The sequence below is a fragment of the Triturus cristatus genome, chromosome 10 (assembly GCF_964204655.1).
Source record: "Triturus cristatus chromosome 10, aTriCri1.1, whole genome shotgun sequence".
Taxonomy (NCBI): domain Eukaryota; kingdom Metazoa; phylum Chordata; class Amphibia; order Caudata; family Salamandridae; genus Triturus; species Triturus cristatus.
The window spans coordinates 809,154,707-809,170,339 of NC_140593.1; the positions used below are offsets into that span (position 1 = coordinate 809,154,707).

General features: G+C 41.8%; 1 protein-coding gene across 2 annotated transcripts in view; it reads left to right on the plus strand.

The window, feature by feature from the left end:
- Window positions 1-15,633, plus strand: part of LOC146790041 (phospholipase A2-like) — a 202,060-nt gene that overhangs the window by 54,476 nt on the left and 131,951 nt on the right. Inside the window, exon 2 of one of the 2 annotated variants that reach the window (XM_085628375.1) lies at window positions 1,878-1,922. The exons of the other annotated variant lie outside the window; for it this stretch is intronic. Coding sequence (XP_085484501.1) covers window positions 1,916-1,922 — 7 coding nt within the window. The 5' untranslated portion in view covers window positions 1,878-1,915. The remainder of the gene's footprint in view (window positions 1-1,877; window positions 1,923-15,633) is intronic. 2 annotated transcript variants of the gene reach the window in all.

Consider the following 15,633-nt stretch of genomic DNA (forward strand, 5'->3'; position numbering starts at 1 on the left):
CAGTCATAATGTGCATATAAAACAATTTCAAAATGTTCACAGTCAAAGGGTGAAAGTTGGAATCGAGATTCCGCAACAGCTAGAAATGTGGGCAAAATAAACCAAAGGTCTGGGTTCTCGTGGATTGACTGACCTAGCTGCTGCCAGGCCTTCCATCTACAATTCATACTGAAATCAGATAACTTATTGAACCCAAATTTTTTCCAAAGTGCAATTGAGACAGGAATCAACAAGCCCAGCCTATCACAATCTGGTAGAGAAAAAAACGGATGCCCTTCATCAATCCTATATTTTAACCTTAATTCATTTGTATGCACAATTTATGCTTTTAGTATTTTGCATCTTGTTTTTAAGGGAATGTCCATGATTAAAAGAAAAGAAATTTGTACCCCTGGATCCTGCACTATCAGTCTTACAAACAACGTATCCGGTGAGAATGCATTGGCATGTAAACGTGCATGATGGTCAACAAAGGCTGACTGGTAGTATTGATGAAAGGTTTGTAAAGCCAGTCCGCCATGCTCTTTATCTTTTTTAGCGCCAAGCCCCCGCCAGAAAAATAGAACTTTGACATCCTAGAATGCAGCACATCCAAGTTTAAACGCACAGAAACCTCAAATGAAATCGTTTCTCTTTTGTAATTGTGGGGTGATGTTCCAAAAACAATGTTTAAAGGAGGTTTCACTTTGTCCGGTGTGTAATTAATCCGCGCGAGATGCTGGTGCGTGCCGAGGGTGGCAGGTTTAGGGATAAGATGTCGACTGGTATTACGTAAGCGTTCTAAATGGCAGGTGGTGCTGTAACCCCAATCAGTGGTACTTTTTTCACCTACCTAGAAAGGGGACGGGTGACGAGAGGAACCCCGCGACCTGCAATATCCACACACATTTTTGTAACCGGCACATAACCCACTAAGCTACCTTGCACCTTTGCTTGAGAAGGGTGATTCCAGTTCCAGTAAGGTTTTAGCACTGACATTACATGGCCTCTGTGGATTGGTGGGTGTCTTGCCCAGAAGGCGAGAGCTGTTGTAAAATTGGTGCTCGCCTTCTACATGGCATTCTGGTTTGTGTTGTATATTTGTCCAATAATCTGCCTAATTGTCTTCTGTCTGTTTTTTCATGGGTGGCTACCCTTTTGTCTTTTTTCTTATTATTGTTATCGACTTTACTGATTTTGCATTATTAACGTTCATGACAAAATAGTTCAAAAACATTCGAGGGCAGCGCCAATGCAAACAAGCATTAACCAAGCCATTGTGTCAGCATTTATCTTTTAAAGCCAAGACCTGGCTTGCCAATGCTAGCTATCATTTGATTGGTTGACTCCAAAAAAGTACCTAAAATCTTAGCTAAGATACTGTTAACTAGACTTACAGACTGAGAAAAAGAGAACAATTTGCTTCCTGTTAAGAGGCTCCAAGATAAATTTGGATGCATTTGAGGATGTGCTTGAGTGTACCTGCGTGCAAATAGGGCTCGTCATTTTGATCATCTTTGGCTTTCTATGCGTATAGATTATATAGTTGCATTTGAAAAAAAATTATATTTGAGAAATGTTGCCAATTGTTCTTGGATCAAGCAGTCACTGGCTAAAGAAGAACTACACTCAGACACAGGTGGCGCGCGGGAAGCTGACCTCCCTTGCTGGGCGTAGTGGGAGGGGGCGCTCTCCTCAGAGGTGCTAAGAAGGGCCGGGGATCCCTAGACTTTGCTAGAGCCTGGAAGAATCAGATATGGGCAGTTGTGCATTAAAAAAAGTATAGGATCTGTGATGCTACACGCAAGGGGGTGGCAGGAGTTAGTTTGGGGGCGCGGTAAAAGGCGTGGCTAAAAAGGCAAAATATTCTTAAACTTTTTTCAATTTTTCACCTTCAGGTAACTACGTATAAAAAAACTGCTTGAATGAAAATTAAATGCAAGGTATGTTAATCAGTGGCAAAGGAACTATTGTATGTTATGAAACTTCTATAAGTTAATGCGCTGCACCAGAGAGACACAGAATTGAATCCTGGTTGGTGCAGTCGAGAATAGTGAGTTGTGTATGTTTAGTGCTACAAGGTCCCAGTCTGTGACAGAAAGCACTGTGAACATGTTAGTCAGTATTTTAATCTTGCATTATACACAGTATAACATATGCTGCTACAAAATGTGCAAAAAGATTCAAGATAAAAAAGGACTTCCGAAATACAGATTTTAGTAATACCCAGACTGTATAGACTGTATATTTTTTTAATTACTGACTTTTAAAAGCACACTCTTCACAGCTTAGCTGGTAGATCCCTTACAATACCGCTATCAAATAATAAATGTGTATCATCTGGAAGTTTCAAGTGATTTAATCAATTATGGCCAACATGGGTATCCAAGCACCCTTTACATTTACAGAATGACCAGTTGTGCATATTTACATTTCTTTCAGAAAAGCAGGCACCTTCGCAAGAAGGACCGTTTACCTGTCTGCCCCCCTTGGATTCACAGAACAGGGGACTCTCTGCCTTACCTTACACATCAGCTGAAACATTCAGCTGTCTGAATTAACCATCCCGTGACGGGTATCTTTTTACCAAATGTATGGAAACAGTTTTTCTAAAATTAAAAAAGTATGGGCATATTGTGCCCCTTAAATCCCCCCCCCCCACACTTTGGCCACTGGATAAGGGTGATGAGGGAAGGATATATCTTATCTGAACCAGGTACCCTTCCCTCCAAACAACTACTTTCCCATCGGTCGGGGGAACCCTCTGGACTTCCCGCACCCCAGCCGACCGGACTGACGTGAACCTAGCTTGACTTGTAAGATCGTTGATGCCCGGATCAGCTACTTGCAGGAACTGGGTCCCTGTTGGGCTGAGTTATTAGTTTCCTGTGAACTAGTTTTTTCATATTGTACAACAGCTGCTCTTATATGAAACTTAATAAAATATGAATAAAATATGTTTACAAAAAAAGAACTACACTCAGACACATGGGGTTTGCATCAAATTCAATTAGGTGTTTTCCTGCTAGGTTCATGCACCAAAAGGTTTGAAGAAAATTGTATTTGCTAGTAACTTTTTAGGTCTTGGCTAGACAACGCATTCGCTGTCTCGAAGAGACATGCTGTTTCCAATTCAGTTGGATTCAGGCCATCTATAGGCTTGGCATTTGCTTGCTCCAATTGTCGCACTTGTTTCCTTTGATCCCTTTTGTCCGTGGCATGCTTGCGTCATACCGCTTCTTGTGTTTAGCCCTCCCCTAGAGTATGGACCAAGTACTTGTGTCCATTCACTGCTCCCGTTTTAAGGGGCTAGTTTTTTTCTTTGTGTTTCAGCACTTGACAAGAGTGCTCATGTTTTCACTGATTCCATCCACCATCTCCAGTTGCCTCTTTTCCCCCTCCAACTCACCCCATTCCAACCTCAGCTGATCGCCCTTTTGAACACTGCGTTAACTGCGCTTATAGTGAAGGAAATTGATCTCAAAGAAATAGACATGGCCCTGGACTTCCTCACCTTGTGGCTTCTGGTACAGCGTGACTGCTGCTCGCAGACAATTTACTTTGCATTGTAGTGATAGTGCAGCTGCTTTTCATTTTCCGTTTTATTCTATTATTCTCTTGCGATCTCTTCATTGGTCACAGTTGGGACGCATTACTACCTCCGTGGCTTCTCATATTGGTGACACCTCCTCACCCCCCATTAATTATTTATTTTTGTTTGTTGCTTCTCGTGGTCTTCGTTCCTCCTTTTTTCAGAGAGGTATTTTGCAGAGCATTAGACCTCACAGACGATGGCTTCCCCAAACCCAGGCCCTTATGCCTAGCATAAACTTGCAACAGGGCTGTGCCAGTTTTACTTTAGAGGCCATGCCCACTTGTCATGCATGACGCAGACGTAGAATTGTCTCCACTCCTCTATCCTCTCATACTTCCTGTTTTTTTTAAAGCAAAAAAGCTATAGTGCTTGTTTCTGTATAGCCTTCATGCAAGCACACTTCCTGAAAAGAAGAAATACACAGAGGAGCCAGCTTCTCCTGGTGAAAATCACCTTTGATAGACTGACCAAGTCACTATTTGAAATGTATTCTGTGATGTTTCAATTACTTACTATACTGGCGAACATAGAAAGAGCGAAGTGTTTGAAATCTTGCTTTCAGCCAGAGTCCTTAATCGTGCACAGTTTTGCCAAGTAGTTTATTTCCAGATAAACATTTTCGGTTGGATAGAAAATGCTGGGACCCATTTCGGAATCCCAATGCGCTGATAAAGACCAACAAAAGAACTGCTCCGTAATACAGGTTCCGGGTCTTGTGTTATTGTTCACCTCAGCAGCCCAAGGTCATGTTCTTTAGTGAACGGGGAAATGCTGTGTGCCTGTCCAGGACGCCTTTGCATTAGCCGCAGGATGTCATTAGTCCCACAGACAAAGCTGAAGAGGCCCTATGTGTTAGAGGACTGGGTATGTTTATATGTATTTGCTACAAAGTTTAAGCAAATGCATATTGATAATGCAGCTACATTTTCAATATGTACCACAGATCCATCAATATATTGTTGCCTCTATAACCTCTCCATCACTTTTAATTCTCATAAGCTTTAAAGGTGGGCACAGGTAATGCCTCCAGGTAAAGTATGACCCTATTTATTGAAATTTTGCAAATGTTTAAAGACATTGCAGGGAGATTAATTAGCTTTGATTTGTGCCCCTCCACTGGCCATTTGGTTGCTCGCATTGTGATTAAGGTACTATTTCTGTGCTATGACGCGGTCAACTCTGGCCGCGCCATAGCTCTTTTTTAAATTATCACCACCTCTTCCCTATTTCATAGCTCGTCCCTGTTTCTTCTCCCCTTTCATGTTTCTTCTCCTGCTCCCACTCACCCTTTTTCTTTTTATATTAAACTTATCCCCACCCACTCCCTGTCTTTTCTTCCCTTGTCCCTTGTATCTTCTCCCCCTCCCAGAAGCTTGGTCTCTTTTTCTTCTCTACCCCTGTTAGCTATCTCATGGGCTTTGCCAATGCTTGTTTATTCAGGCTCCATGCGCCTGATGCTCACAAACTAGCATGTATAGTTTGCATACCCTCTTGCTTGCAAGCTGGGCCTTTATTTTGCATTGCGACTGATGCATTAATTGGTAACATTGCAAAATAAAACAACAAATACCTTTAACTAGGGTCTGAGGCAATGTTTAGAGACCTGCCTGGATACCTTGCCCCAATCGACAATACTCACATACCTAAAGTGTCCAAGGGTCTACAGCAGCGTTCTGAACTCTACAAATCCTAGAGAACGAACATAATGAAAAGGCGACGAAAAAAATAAATATTCAATACATTTCCGGATTCCCATCACTCACCAACCTGGTGACATGCTTCATCATCTGGGTCTCCTCTTGAAGTCACTCTAGTGACACTAAGAGCTGCAACCCCATCATAATGATTGGGGAGCCGGAGGATGTTTTCATTCAGCTGGTAAAGGAGGATAACTCGCTAGACTACCAGATGAGAGCAGTTGATTGTGTGGGAAATAAGTGCAGTGCAACAGTGATAAGTGAAGTCAAAATTGAGTTACGACAGACCACATATTTATTATTTTCTCCCACAATTCAAACTAAAAACAGTGCAAATGACAGTTTAACCAAATAGCTGTCTAAGATTACAACGTGGTCAACATGTTTCAGCACACTCGGACATCATTCTGTCCAGTGCCTTCGTCAGGACCCACTCAATTATTGCTACTGCAAAAATGTGGAAAAAAATACATAATAGAAAATTAACTACTATCAGTACACTAGAGATGGTTGGAAACTATACAACCAAATCACCTGTTGTGTGGAGTGTACGATTCTTCCTCTATAAAAACCATATACCTGAAGGTATCTGCAAAATAAGAAAGGAACAATATGCGCCACATTGAGGTTTATTAACAGAAAGTTAAGTGTTATCAGAACATATCAAATAGTGACATAGACATTGCCATCTATCATTCTCCAACATTGGATATAAGCCTCTTATTCCTACCTAGAATTTGAAAGGAGGCTACCTCACCACACCTGGCAACAGCTCAGGAAAAAAGGAGGCACCGCTCTAAAAAGAAAAGAGTAGAACAATACCTCAATTGTTGTGGTCTTCTACCTCTCCTAACATCCTAGTAATTCTCATTATGCATAAATCGTCATACATACACATCAGTTCGCACAGAATTAAAAACCAACTTGTTGAGCTTCTCTCAGCCTACAGATTATAAATCAACGCACTACCATTGCACCAACATCGTGAACAGTATGGTGTCCTGTCTCTAGATGAAACAGTGACAATCTCGCTGTTATAATGTTCACAAACAACCTCTTTATATATCAGGGGAACTGATTATCTTATTACAGGGGCCTTAGATCGAGAACCTCTGTCTGCGAGAACACGCGTCTAAAAACTCGTGGTGTTTCTCGCAATCTATGAGCATGCCACCCTGAAAATTCAAACTTAAGGCAGCTCGTAAGCAGCTTGTCTACACGGGATTTAAAGAACAATCTTGTGTGGGCTGGGACACCCATTTTGTGGCCACAGTGTATTTAGTGCAAGTGTCACTCGATGAAAATTTCACTCGATGGAGAAATGACAGTCTTGCCGCTAATGTGTTTAGCCAGCTAGCGTATTACACGGGAGCTTCTAACATACAAAAAACGACTAATGATACTCAAAAGTAGATCTCAAATCGAGTGCTCTAAATTACGAGAGCGCGCGTACATTAACAGCAATCTCTCTCGCTACCCGGGAGCCTATCTCACAAATGGCCTTTAAAAACAAACCGGCATCTTGCACATAACTTGTGCACTCATAAAGGGTGTAGGGTTAGCGAGGCGGCTCGTCTTAGAGGCAGCAGTGTCACTCATGGTCAGATAGACTGCCTTGCCGCTTATTTGCTCGACAAATGTTGCGCTCATCGCTGGGGGCTTACCTGTCTGGTCAAGATAACTCGGGAGTTCTCGATTGATAGTGGCCCTGAGCAACATAATACCGGGGTTCTAAAATGCCATGAGCGAATAATTAAGAGTCGAACATCCAGTATCTAAGTGAGCTAGTGGGGTGCAGAAGCTTATTACAGCATTACCTACGGTATTGCGTCATTCAAACCCACTTTGTCACTCTTCAGCTTGAACACCCACTTCTGTTCTTTAAGCAGCAGAAATTTTGAAATGTCCGTGACACGTTCCGGAATATACGATTGTTTCAAAACCGTCCATGTGAAGTCCACTGGTCGGTGATTGACCTCTAAGAAATGACTTGTCAATCTGGTGGCTTGTTTCTTGCACCTCACTGTGCTTCTATGTTTCATTATTCTCAGTTTGACCTTGCGGGTCGTCATCCCTACATAGTTTAACTGACATGGACACGTGATCAAATATACGTCCTTCTCACTGGTACAGTTTGTACATTTCTTCTGTACCCATGGTCTTCCTGTACCAATATCAACTGATTTGGATTTCTGAGTTTGGGGACAGACAGCACAGGAGCCACAGGGGAAATGTCCTTGAACAGCGGGAAGGCCCCACAGCGTGTCCGTTGTCTGTGCCTGATTAGTCCTTGGTCTGGTATGGACCAGTTGGTCACGCAAATTGGTGCTTCTTTTATAAGAGAAGAGTGGCTCTGGAATGTTTTTATTCCCGATGTTGAGTATTCTCCAATGTTTGCGCACACTCTTCTTTACTGCATGAGACACTGTACTGAGGGTGTTTACAAAAGTAAGTCTTGACAGTTCCCCTTTAGGTTCTCGTGGATCCAGCAGAGCCTCTCTGTTGTTGTTAGTGGCTCGTTTTGCAGAACGCCGTACCAAGTTAAGAGGATATTTCCTTGCACATTATTGTGATGTTAATGTTTTCGCATGTTTTTGAAAACTTTCTTTAGTGGAAAAGTTTCTGCGAATCCGCAGAAACTGACCATTAGAAAGGTTATCCTTTAAGGCCTTAGGATGATGACTATCATAGCTCAATAATAATCAGTAGGCTCAGAGAAGCTCAACAAGTTGGGTTTTAATTCTGTGCGAACTGATGTGTATGTATGACGATTTGTGCATAATGACAATCACTAGGATGTTAGGAGAGGTAGAAGACCACAACAATTGTGGTATTGTTCTACTTTCCCTGAGCTGTTGCCAGGTAAGGTGAGATAGCCTCCTTTCAAATTCTAGGTAAGAATAAGAGGCTTATATCCAATGTTGGAGAATGATAGATGGCAATGTCTATGTCACTATTTGATATGTTCTGATAACACTTAACTTTCTGTTAATGAACCTTAATGTGGCACATATGGTTCCTTTCTTATTTTGCGGATACCTTCAGGTAAATGTTTTTTATAGAGGAAGGATCGTACACTCGACACAACAGGTGATTTAGTTGAATCATTTCCAACCATCTCTTGTGTACTGATAGTAGTTAATTTTCTATTATGTATTTTTTTCTTCACATTTTTGCAGTAGCAATAATTGAGTGGGTCCTGACGAAGGCACTGGACAGAATGATGTCCGAGTGTGCTGAAACATGTTGACCACGTTGTAATCTTAGACAGCTATTTGGTTAAACTGTCATTTGCACTGTTTTTAGTTTGAATTGTGGGAGAAAATAATAAATATGTGGTCTGTCGTAACTCAATTTTGACTTCACTTATCACTGTTGCACTGCACTTATTTCCCACACAATCAACTGCTCTCATCTGGTAGTCTAGCGAGTTATCCTCCTTTACCAGCTGAATGAAAACATCCTCCGGCTCCCCAATCATTATGATGGGGTTGCAGCTCTTAGTGTCACTAGAGTGACTTCAAGAGGAGACCCAGATGATGAAGCATGTCACCAGGTTGGTGAGTGATGGGAATCCGGAAATGTATTGAATATTTCTTTTTTTCGTCGCCTTTTCATTATGTTCGTTCTCTAGGATTTGTAGTGTTCAGAACGCTGCTGTAGACCCGTGGACACTTTAGGTATGTGAACATTGCAAAATATACATTTTCAGGAGTTCGCAAAAGCCTCTACTTCATTAAAATACATGAATTGGGAGGCCTTTGTTGTGCCCTGAAAATACATCCAATGCAAGCTGGAGAGGGCCAGCAGACGTCCAGCTCTATATTAGGGGGTGGGCATGACTCTTGTAATTTGTTGTCGCGAAATTACGTGAAATTACAGCAAAATGATGCAACATTGCGCAGGATTACGTGATGAGTGCAACCCTTCAGTTAGTGCTATTTTCTTAGTGCAAAATGCACCATCACATCCAAAATGGACCCACTAAGAAAATAGAAAATGGACAAGAGCATGAACAGCCAGCTGCTTCTTGCGCTCTGTTCCTGTGCTCTTGCGGAAGGCATTTTTGCCTCAAATGACTCAAAATGATGCAAATGCATGCAACCGTGTAACTTTCGGTAATTTCTAAAATTACTGCGATTACTACAGCATGATTAAAATTTCATCCAGTTCTATTCTACATTTGCGTTCCTTATATGTAAACATTTCAGCCTGTGTCCATAAAAGTGACAGAAGCTACTAAAAAAAAAACACATGTAAGGAATGCTATTGGGGCAGAATGAAGTGTTCCTCTAGAACAGTGCCTACTTCACCTGAAGCCATATAACAGCATTTATAATGGGCGTTCACACGGGTGATTGGGTTGCTACCTCCCACAGTGGGTGTTGGTGACCTTTCATTTGTCTGGCCTGCAATTGCAAAAGATTAATAACTCTCAAATAGAAGGGGAGGCCCTCTTTTATGCCTCTTAATTTGGAAAGAGTCGCAAAAGCTATTTTTTGAGATGGAAAAACTTGTATGGCTCGCAAAATAGCGTTCGTACATCTCAAACAAAGATATTGCGTTCACAAAGCCTGTGATGTGCAGCAGAAAAAACATTTTTTTTTTAATTAGGTGGAAAATGAACAATGTAATAACAAAATCATCACAAGAAGCAGCACAAAGCAAACTAAATCTCCTTCCCCCAAATCGCAAATTAGTTAGGTTACAGAAAAGGAGAAGTCCACAATCATAGAAACTACAATGCTTCCAAATACTAGCCCCTCGACAGATAAACAAGCAATATCTATAAATTGAATAAGAAAAGCATATTGTGGAGAAAAAAATTATCTAATAATCCTATATCTTTAAAGTGCAAAGCATGCAAGTGCAAGAAAGCCACAGAGCTACTAAGAACAGTCACCACCTGCTCAACTAAGCAGGGAAAAGCTATAATCACCAATTCAGACCGTAATCTATAAAGTGCATAAAACATTCAGCTAAAGTGCAATGTGCAAAAGAGCATCAAAAGTGCCCAAGTGCAATACATAAACAGAAATTTAACATGACCCAAAACAGCTGGCAGCTAAAGCTTCACAAAGCAAACGTATACATAACTCCACAACTTCTCAAAGTTCTCTTGGCATACAAATATTCTAACTGCCGTATCCTACTCATTTTGGATTGCCGCTGGCCAACGAATGGGCGTCTAGAGGATTTCCAGCACTGTTGAATAAGTGATCTTGGGATGAAAGTTGCCATAAAAATAAACTTCTATTCAGATCATGTGAAGGCTTCACTATTAGTTCAAACCCCAAAAAGTGCTACAAACAAGCCTGGCTCCACAATTTTTAATAGACCTAAGGAGTTAGAGAGGAATATCTACTGCCAGAACAAATACAGGGCTGGGCAAGCAAAACAAATATGTGCCCAATCTCCCTGTGCCATAGTAGTACATCTACAGAAAATATTTGGGACATTGGAAAAGCACTTGTTTAAAATTTGGGGAGTATAATAGAGTGTCCATTTAGCCAAAAAATTACTTTTTTTAAACATTGGTCGCCCTAAACAGTTTATAGCCAAACACGGAACTAACTGCACACTCATTTTGAGTAATAGCACATCCGGTAAGTACTTCAACTTTTGTAAGACTCTTAGAGTTATAACTCTGCTGATATTGCAAATGCAACACTTTATACCAGCTTCCAACTCCAGTCATAATGTGCATATAAAACAATTTCAAAATGTTCACAGTCAAAGGGTGAAAGTCGGAATTGAGATTCCGCAACAGGTAGATATTTGGGCAAAATAAACCAAAGGTCTGGGTTCTCGTGGATTGACTGACCTAGCTGCTGCCAGGTCTTCCATCTACAATTTATACTGAAATCGGATAACTTATTGAACCCCAATTTGTTCCAAAGTGCAATTGAGACAGGAATCAACAAGCCCAGCCTATCACAATGTGGTAGAGAGAAAAACAGATGCCCTTCATCAATCCTATATTTTAACCTTAATTCATTTGTATGCACAATTTATGCTTTTAGTATTTTGCATCTTGTTTTTAGGGGAATTTCCATGATTTAAAAAAAAGAAATTTGTACCCCTAGATCCTGCGCTATCAGTCTTACAAACAACGTATCCGGTGAGAAGGGATTGGCATATAAACGTGCATGATAGTCAACAAAGGCTGGCTGGTAGTATTGTATAGCAAAGCAAATGGCTTTAATTTAATAAAAGGCGAGACCTATTGCATTGTTTTGTAAAAAATACTGATTAGTAATTATACACTATGTACTTTTCTAAACCCTATATCTGTCTTTTTACAAACATTTTAGGTAGCCCAAGGAGAAATATTATGACACAAGCAGAATGCAGCACATACACTGAATATCCAAATATTTTGGAGTACACTCACGAAATAAGTAATATAATATCAATAGGGTAAATGACCATAGAAGTTTGTAGTAGAACAGTTATGTGGTTTGTTTCTCCTTGGAGTGCCAATAAGCGCAGAAGGCAATGGGTAGTGTTGACAAAGGGCCTGGTTACTGATAACAAGAGAACAGCCAACATGTTTCGTCCCCATTGGACTTTATCAATGCAAATACTGAAGCATCATGAAATGCCTGTAAATTGGCACAATAAATATGGACGTCAAATGTCCTGAATTCCGATGTAAAACAGGGGGTGTGGTTATACAACAACAGCAATTATGCTGGTAGTACTTGGAGTATGGTAATACTGGTAAGCACAAACAGTAGGAATCGGAAATTGGCGGATGGATGGATACAGGAGTGCTGGCCATGATAAGCCAAGAAGCATTCGGAGACATGATAGTACACGGGTGATGTGCACCAACATGTGTTGATATTAGTTTTGAGCCAACAGCTTATCGTACGTATATACAACACCCATTGATAGCAGGGTGTTTTTGTTATGTTAGCAACACCATTAATGTAAATGAACAGATTGCTTTAACCACTATTCATATTCTATTGTCTTTGCTAAATATAATCCTCACTGCTAAAATTATAACAGTAGGCCTATTTACTAAATATATGGTTTTGCTAATTTCTTTTTGTGGGGGGGGGGTTAGACTCTTCGTGTAAATTTTATTCTGTTGGAGGTAGGTTTGAGTTCAAAATAGCTTCTAGGAGCTGAGCAACTGGTATGTGCTATAAGACATTTCCTGCTTGAGCTAATCTGCAGTATAGTTTGACTTTAGTATTTCAAGTATGCCCTCATGTTTAAATGTTCATGTGAGATACTGGTCAAGGGCATACACTGCAACATTTGTAATTAAGACAAGGAAAAGTATTTCCAATTACAATCACCCATAATGTTGGGTGAGGAACAAAACACCTGGAATGTAGGTAAACAGGAGGAATTAACAGCATGTTAGCTAAAATACCATTTGACAGCTCAAGTGCTCCCCATATGCTGAAAATGGGCAGTAGTTCTGGCTTGCTGTAGTAGCTGGTGCCACCCTTAGTCGGCACCTTAAGATTGACAGCTAATGATCTTGATTGAAGCACCAGACATGCGTACAGCATGCCTCTGCTGAAAGGCCCTGTAAATGCAAGCTTGGCCCTTGAGGTTACTTTTGATCATACAGCCCGTCTTTGTCAGATTTGCGGTCTCTTTACCTCGAATGCAATGGACTTATATTTGGCCTTTGTTCTTTGGTGCCATCTGCTTGAACAAAGAGGTGATGATTGGAGCAGGGCCCCAATCTTGTCTATCCAAACCAGGCCAGTGGGCCGGAGAGGCATGCAGGCTCAGTAAGCCCTTGCCCATCCTCCACAGGCCATGCTCTTGCAAACCAGCAGCAAAGTTAAGTCACCACAGCCTGTGGATGATCATACCCTTCACCTACGCTAGCCACTGGGGCTCCATCACAGAGTGCTATCGCCCAAAAATAATACATATCTCCCGTCGCTCGCCAGTACCTTGGCGTACATTGCAGGTGGTAAGTACACGTTCTCCAAATTATTTCCTGCAGTCAATACCAGGATTCTTGTTTTATGGTAGGTTCTAAATGTCCTTCCCTATAGTTTTCAGGCAGTCAATCACGGTTTACCTGGTTCACAGCAGATGGCAAATACCCCTCCTCTAAGTTCTTCTTGTGTAATGTGCCCTCCTGATGCTTGGGAAGTGGTACATACCCTCCTTTGGCGTCATAGGAAGAGTATGGAGCCTCCTTCTTATATTTTTTTAAGTGCTGGTAAAAGCCCCTTCAGGTTATGTCAAAATCCCTTGGGTTAGTAGAAGATGCAAGTAAATACTCCTGTTTTGTTGCCATGTGGAATACCTCCTCTGCACGCTTCTTAGGTGGTGAATGTCTATTTCGGTCTTTGTCTGGCAGTTAACCCTCCACTGCCCCATTTGTTTAGTACAACGGAGGTGCACAATGTGCCAGTAATGACCTAATTTTCCAATGGCTACCATGACTTCCCATAACATGCTAGGAATTACAATCAATATGTGCATCTCAAGCACACAAACACATAACCCATGCACTCAGTCCATCACCAACTCCTGCACACCGCACAGAAATAACTTTTACTGGACATTTGTCCATCACAGTTAGTAACGGCCAATCTTAGGCATATGACATTCTGTAAAACCAGAACACGTGATTCCCAAGAAAATCCATGATGTGCTATGGGTTCTGCAAATGTGAAACGGGAGCATGAACAGAGGGGTCAGTGCTTAACGGTGTCGCATAAAAAAAACAGCATTTCAAATGCTTTTTCTGGCAGTAGCTACAAAACCGGGCACAATGCATTGTAGAAGGAGAAGGTGTTTTGGTGTGTCGAATGGTGAGCAGTAGGTTGTGTGCGTTCCAGTGAGTCATCAGTTATAGACTGTGCCACTGGTTACAGTCACCTGAACTATTTTGATTTGACACAAAGTTGCTAAGTTTCCCAGATCCAATGTGTGATGTGCTTCTCCAGTCCAGGTTTTTTCCTTTAGATTCTGGGGCTTGTAGTCTTGTTTTATAATAGCATATGGATATGCAAGACTACAAGCCCCGAACTAATAGGAAAAAACCTAGAATGGAACAGGAAATCGCACAAAAACTAGGGAAAGTTGACAGGGCTGCTGTCATCTTTATACTTACCTCACCTAAGATGGGTCAGTGTAAAGGGCCGTTTCTCCTGAGTTTCTGTTTAGACTTTTAACCATTCATTAGTCCAGAATATCTGCAGACTCTACCTGGAATTCTCCTCCATGTCAGGGGCATCACCCTATTGGAGGAAAGCTTGGCCCGCAGCGATAGAACCCCCATCCCCGAGCTGGGTGGGCTTTTCAAGGTAGTCCAGCCCCGCAGATCAAGGAATACAACTTTCAACCACAGAAGACTGGGAACGGAGCTTATGGGTACAGAGCTGGTGGCAGAGGTAGTCCGTACAAGATACGGAGCAAGTTGGGGGAAAGTAGGCAGCGCTGAGTGAATGTGGGGCAGCTGACCCCACCCCGTGGAGAAGAGGAGGAGGGGCCATGGCAGCCGGGAAAGGACACTGTACGGACTGTGGTTAGTATGGATCATGGAGTAGGAGCTGCAGAACATTACTCTACTTACCGACACAGCTCCCCTTCAAGCGGTTCACCAAGTCTTCTGGCTGCCCGTGGCGCAGACCTGCTAAGCAATCATTTGATGACGTCTCCCGAGACCGCGTACTGATGGGAGGTGGGGCGTGCAGCAGCTACATACTGCACCACTAGACTTCTTTTTGTATACATGCCACAGCCAGTAAACTGAATGAGTTTTTTTCTCCACATTTACAGCGACTTCTGCCGTTCTCGTATCCCATGTAGCAAACCGTTTCCCCACCCATAGCGCAATAAGTTACTGTCAGTGTAGGAATGGAAGAGTTTAACTCTGATGTTGTGTAACATTTTCTCATTTCCACCTAAAACGCGTTAGGGCTGTTTTCACATTTCTGCCGCCAGTAAACGATCCACTCCCGGTGGGCGGGGCCAAAAGGAGACAAGGCGGCAACAAGGAGGGACTAAGAAGCCTCCTTTACAATGAGAAGCCTGCGTTTATCCTAAACTATGACGCGAGCCAATGGGAAGAGGGGGTGTGGCTTCAAGTCCCCTTCCTCGACCGTATTGATTTCAAGAAGTTCTCGCGCTGCTAACGACAGCAGAGACCTAAAAACTTTATAGGTACATTGGAAAGCAAAAACAATAAAAGTGGCTAAACCGACATTTTAATTAAGGCTACACGGCCAATAATGAACAGGGGCAGAAACCTCCAGGAATCCATAATTTCTTGACTTTTCCCATCAATGCATAATAATTTATCTAGTAAAGATCAAATATCCTGGAGGTAAAAACAACACCATGATATCTAATATGGAAAGAGGGGTTTCG